Below are 6000 nucleotides of genomic sequence, written 5' to 3' on the forward strand. Positions count from 1 at the left end.
TTTTTTACTTTAGTTATGGATGTTCTCAGTAGACATTTGCAAGAGGTAGTACCTTAGTATATGTTTTTTGTTGATGATATTCTTCTTGTTGATTAGACTAGAGTGGGAGTTGAAGGTAAACTTGAATTATGGAGGTCATCTTAGATGGTTTGGTCACATAAAATGGTGGCCTTCTGATGACCTGATTAGGAAAGTACATGTATTAGATTCGTCTTATGTTAAGAAAGGTAGAGGTAGACCTAAAAAAACTTGGTTAGAAAATATTAGAAATGACCTTCATTAGATTTAAATGAGAATTTAACTCTTAACATGATACAATGTAGAAAAAGGATTCTTGTAGCCGACCCTACATAGCGAGATAAAGGCTTGATATTGTAGTAGTAGTTGTTTTTTATTTTTCAAAGCTATGCTTTACTAATTTGATTTAGCACTCCTATGATATAATAAGAATTATTATTTTGCTCATATTATGTTTTAATTGATTTAGAATTCTATTATGTTTAATAATATTAAAAATAAAAAGTGTTTTAATGTTGTGTCAATCTCGTATCAGTGTTATATATTTTTAAAGAATTGGTGTTTCCCATCTTCATTTTATTAGCATTGACTAATGATAATAATAATGATGATATGATGATGGTATGTCTGATATCCGTATTAGGTTGTGACAATGTCCCCATTTGCATAAATTTTATTATAATTCTTTCTTTTTGCCAAGTACTTGAGTATAATGAAGCACATCGAGCAGAAATTTTCTTCATATGAATCCATCTTTATTGTATGTGATTCATCCTTAACTCCAGATTTTAAATTACATTCATGATACTAGTTTTTCTTATGCAGTGATTCTGTGAATTTATTTGGGTATCTTCTGATATCTAACTTGGCTTTCTGTTTTGTATGTTCATCTTTGCTTTAGGGTTACAAGACTTAGTTGGTTTATTAGCAAATAAATAAATAACTTTAGACTTTAGGGTTGACTATTTTATATATGGATCTTAAGTAATTTGGGTCTTGCTTGTTCTTTCTAAATTTTACTTTGGACTTGGACTGTTTTTGTGTAGAAACTTTAAACTGACCGCTACTAGTGAATAGTGATGGCATGCTACCTTTTCTGTACCATGATTACTTTTTGCAGATGTGGTTTTCTGATATGGACAATTCAAGTTGTAGATGTTGCTGTAGATTCTCAAGAGTAATAGGGATCTGTACTAAAAAACAACTACTTTAATTTGCTGTAAAAGTTTTTTTATTTCTTTTCAAATTTGTGAACAAAGACATGTTCTGTAGAAGTTACTTGATTAGATTAATTTAGTTATTTGAAATCTTGAAAAAAAATATTTCTACCGTTGACGTTTATGCTCCTTTGCTGACTTATTTGCAGTTCTTTTCTGAAATCAATATATTTTCTTTATTTTTTAGGAGATAATAACCGTGAAGATGACAGAACCGGTCTATTATATTCTCCTGGTCAGCTTTGGCTTCAGCAACATCATATCATGGGGAGAGCTGTAGGGTAAGACAAACACACTCTCCTCCTAGATGATGTGTGATTTATATTATGTACCTTAGATTATGGCCTTCATTTTTTTTTTCATCCTTTTAAAATTCTAGTTCGAGTATCTGATGGTTTCTTTTGGCAGGTTTTTACCATATGTCGGTTATTTTACAATTATCATGACTGATATGCCAATTTTGAAGGTATGCTTTTGTTGTCCGAGTCTTTGATATTTATTTCTTCCTACATATGCTGATGGAAATCTTCAGTTTAAACTGCAAGAGGCTTCTTAGTTCTTGTTCGCCGAGGGATTTAAAGATGATACAAGAACCATCTCTTTGATAACCAAATTTCATCCTTATAGCTTAAAAATTTAATAAGCTTTTTTTACCATTGAGCATTTGCTGTCGAAAACATTGCCGTTGCTAGGTCCAAAGTCCTGGATGAGAAAAGTGGAGGGTTGCGTTAGGTAGTCGATATCCAACATAAAACTTGTCGAACAATAATGACATGACTCCTTTAAGAAATTGTGTTAATGCTAGGGCGTCCTCTGGAAGCGACACGCTGTATGGCCTGAATACAGTGACAAGTGTGCAAGGGCCGCGCCCGGGTGCAGTGTTAAATAGGCAAGGGTTCTCACATCAAGGACGGATGTGGGCAAAGAAGCTAGTCCATGAAACTAAAATTAGGATAGGAACTTGGAATATAGGTTCCTTTACAGGAAAATTAATGAAATTAATAGATATTATGATTTGTAGGAAGTTAAATATTTTGTGCATTAAGGAAACTAAATGTGTTCGAGAGAAGGCTAAGGAAATTGATAGTTTAGGATTTAAACTTTGGTATTCGGGTAGGAGTCGTACTAAAAATGGTGTAGGTGTTATTATAGATAAGAGTTTAAAGGATAATGTTATAAAAATTAATAGGATTGGAGATAGAATTATAGCTTTAAAGATTGTTGTTGATGATAAGATTGTTAATATTATAAGTGCTTATGCTCCTCAAGTAGGTTTGGATATGAGTTCTAAATTAAATTTTTGGAATGACTTAGAAAAATTAATACAAAAGATACCTCTTGAAGAAAGAGTTTTTATTGGAGGAGATTTAAATGGACATGTTGGTAGAGAGGTAGATGATTTTAAAAGCATTCATGGTGGCCATGGATTTGGAACGCGAATGAAAGTGGCAAGACCATATTAGATTTTTGTTTAGCTTATGATTTTTCAATTGCTAATACCTTGTTTAAGAAAAGGAATGAGCATCTCATCACTTATAAAAATGGATATAGTACAACCCAGATTGACTATTTTCTTATTAGAAAATTAAATCGTTTAGATTGCAAAGATTGTAAAGTTATTCCGAGTGAAAATTTATGTACCCAACATCGATTATTAGTTTTGGACTTTAAGGAAGGTAAACTTGAATTATGGAGGTCAGCCTTATAGTCTAAAGTTTTTTCTCTTGAGTAGATCTAAAACAGAATATATGGAGTGTAATTTTAGTAGTAATAGACCTAGTGAGGGGATTGTGACTTTGGGCGATCAAGTCATTAATAGGAGTACACGTTTTAGATATCTTGGATCTATTGTTCAAAGTGATAGTGAAATAGATGGGGATATTATCAGCAGAATTCAAGTTGGATGGTTGAAGTGGAGGAATGCATCGGGCTTGTTATGTGATAGAAATGTACCTCTCAAACTTAAGAGGAAATTCTATAAGATGGTAGTGAGGCTTGAAATGCTTTATGGTGCCGAATGTTAGCTATTAAAAGAGAAGCATAATACTAAGTTAAGTGTGGCAGAGATGAGGATGCTCAGGTGGATGAGTGGCTTTACCCTTAGAGATAAGATATAAAATGAGCATATACGTGAAAAGGTTGGAGTAGCTCCAGTAGAAGATAAGATTATAGAGAGTCGCCTTAGATGATTTGGTCACATAAAAAGGCGGCCTTCTGATGACCCAGTTAGGAGAGTAGAGGTATTAGATTTGACTTGTGTTAAGAAAGGTAGGGGTAGACCTAAAATGACTTGGTTAGAAAATATTAGGAATGACCTTTCTTTATTAGATTTAAACGAGAATTTGACTTTTAATAGGACACAATGGAGAAAAATGATTAATGTAGCCGACCCCACGTAGTGGGATAAAGGCTTGATGTTATTGTTGAGCATTTGCTGTCGAAGAGATGGTTGATTTGGTTGCTTGTAGATAGAAAATGTATTTTAACAAAAATGATGAAATTTGCTCAATTCCATCATTTGGTTGCATGTTATTAGAAAGCAACCAGAATTTTAAACTTCGCAAAATTCTCACATGTAATGATTTGATTTTTCATATACAAAATGAGTGAAAAGTGAAAATAGTCATCATTTTCTAAATGTATAAGAAACCAAATGGGCCCTTAGTTCAATGCAGGATCTTCCTTTTTCCCATTAATATTCATAAACCGGCTGTTTCTTCTACCTGATATTGTTGAATTCCAGAGGCTTAGCGTCTAAATTATGTCAAAAGCAAGTCTCTCTTCAAACTCTTCGTAATTGAGTTGCTAATGGACATTTTTATGTTGTCCTTGTGCTAATTATTGCTAAACTCTCTTGCAGTATGTTCTGATTGGTTCCTTGGCATTGCTGGTCATTACATCAAAGGAGTAGAAAATTTACTGGTAATCCTTAACTGTAATGAATTACCCGAATAGAGTTCACTACTTTTAGTAGAATCATCCTTGTTGGTTTTTCCATTACTTTTTTTCTTGCCTTTGCCTTCTTTTACTCTTCATGACACTATAGTTTGCATTTTTTAGATATTAACTGACTTAAAGCCACCTAATCATTTCATTTTTTTTAACTTTATTTCATTAAAAAAGCTAGTTTTTGGATGATGAATTCCACTTTGAGAGCGTAAGTATCAAATTTTTGATAGTGAGTGAATTTGTTAATTTGGGCATCAGCATGAATTTGAGGTACTTTCCCTTCCATAAATCCCATATCATAATACCCCCACCCCAATCATATTCTCAGGCTTCGTTTGGAACGGCTTTTTTCTTGCTTTTTAAAACAACATCTTAATAAAAAATTTCTTGAATTTAAAATTTTTATGCTAAAAAGTCATTTTAAAATGCAGTATGAAAGCTGTCCCAAACGAAGCCTCAGTCTTAATTATGCTTCTATGCGGCCTTCCAATTTTTCCCACTCTTGCAGCCTACTGAGGGTACTTTCCCTTTATGCTATTGATTCTTAACTTGCATGCTGAATACTGAAAGTTAAGTATTGCATATTTGTAATAATTGGCCTTTCCTCTTAGTTACAATTTAGCTGATCAAATCATTCTGGTTCACTTTAGCCAAGTTGAAAATAATTTGTCTAGCAAAATAGTTTTGCTTCACCTTGAAAACCTTATGCTTTGCCATATGATAGGTCTAACTACCCTTTTGTAGTTTATTAAATGATAGATTTGCAAGTCAAATTGTTTGACCATCATTAAAATTTGAATCTTTTACTTCAATTTCAAAATTGCTTCCTACCTTGGTTATATTGCTCAGGTTGCGTATTATTACTCTAGATATAATTCCGAGGGAGGGGAAGTGTTTGTTTGAACCTAGCAGGGGAGTAATGGATCTCTCTTTTGCTTTTACGATCGCAAATTTTTCCAGAAGTTCATTTTAAACTGTTCAATTCTTAATGATTGGATGCTAAAATTTCTCACTTTATTTTGATTTTTCTGTGAATTTTCTATGAAGGGTTCCCTATTCCTAAATGGTGGCTTGGACAAATGAATATGAGAGAGAGAGAGAGAGAGTCAATTTTTGAGTAATTAATTCAACTGAATATGTATTGTTAATCTTATTCAGGCTTAGCAAAGATTTGTTTTTTTTTTCATTTTCTTTACTTTTATAGCTTATAAGAAACAGATTTTTTCCTTAAATTTGAGTTTAATTCACAGTGATGTTCTAGGGATTAATAAAATAAAGCACTTTTAATAAAGTATTTGTTAAAAGAAACGAGTTGAAGGAACAAAAAAAAGGCTGATGCATAGAATCTTTCAACTGAATAATCTTTCTTTTCCAAACATCTTATAATAGAATATGTTCCTGAAATATATGGCATGATTCCTTTGACATCTGTACTGTTTTTTTGTTAATGCTTGTTTATGTTTTAATTTTATATTCTAGTTGTTAACCTGCAATTACAATGTTGATTTGTGAAAGCTAGAAAGGTTCTTCTTTTGATTTCTAGCTATTGTCTGCTTATTTTTTTATTTCATATTAGATCAAAAGTTGATGTCCAAAAACCTAAAATTTTATTCATCAGATTTAGGCTTCGTTTGGGACGGCTTTCTTATTATTTCTTAAAGCAATTTTTTAGTATAAAAATTATTTTTGTTATACGAGAAAGCTGCGTTGAGAAGCAACAAGAAAGCCGACTCAAACAAAGCCTTAGACTTCATTTGGGACAGTTTGTTACTACTTTCTAAAATAACATTCTAGCATATAAATTTTTAATTCAAAA

General features: G+C 32.1%; 1 protein-coding gene across 1 annotated transcript in view; it reads left to right on the forward strand.

Moving 5' to 3' along the window:
* The window catches only part of LOC110104332 (signal peptidase complex catalytic subunit SEC11A), a 42969-nt gene extending 37553 nt beyond the window's left edge, over nt 1-5416 (forward strand). The window contains exons 7-10 of the mRNA XM_020833386.2: nt 1423-1516; nt 1644-1701; nt 4096-4157; nt 5232-5416. Coding sequence (XP_020689045.1) covers nt 1423-1516; nt 1644-1701; nt 4096-4146 — 203 coding nt within the window. The 3' untranslated portion in view covers nt 4147-4157; nt 5232-5416. The remainder of the gene's footprint in view (nt 1-1422; nt 1517-1643; nt 1702-4095; nt 4158-5231) is intronic.
* The last annotated feature ends 584 nt before the right edge of the window (nt 5417-6000 follow it).

The sequence above is a fragment of the Dendrobium catenatum genome, unplaced genomic scaffold (assembly GCF_001605985.2).
Source record: "Dendrobium catenatum unplaced genomic scaffold, ASM160598v2 fragScaff_scaffold_1593, whole genome shotgun sequence".
NCBI lineage: Eukaryota > Viridiplantae > Streptophyta > Magnoliopsida > Asparagales > Orchidaceae > Dendrobium > Dendrobium catenatum.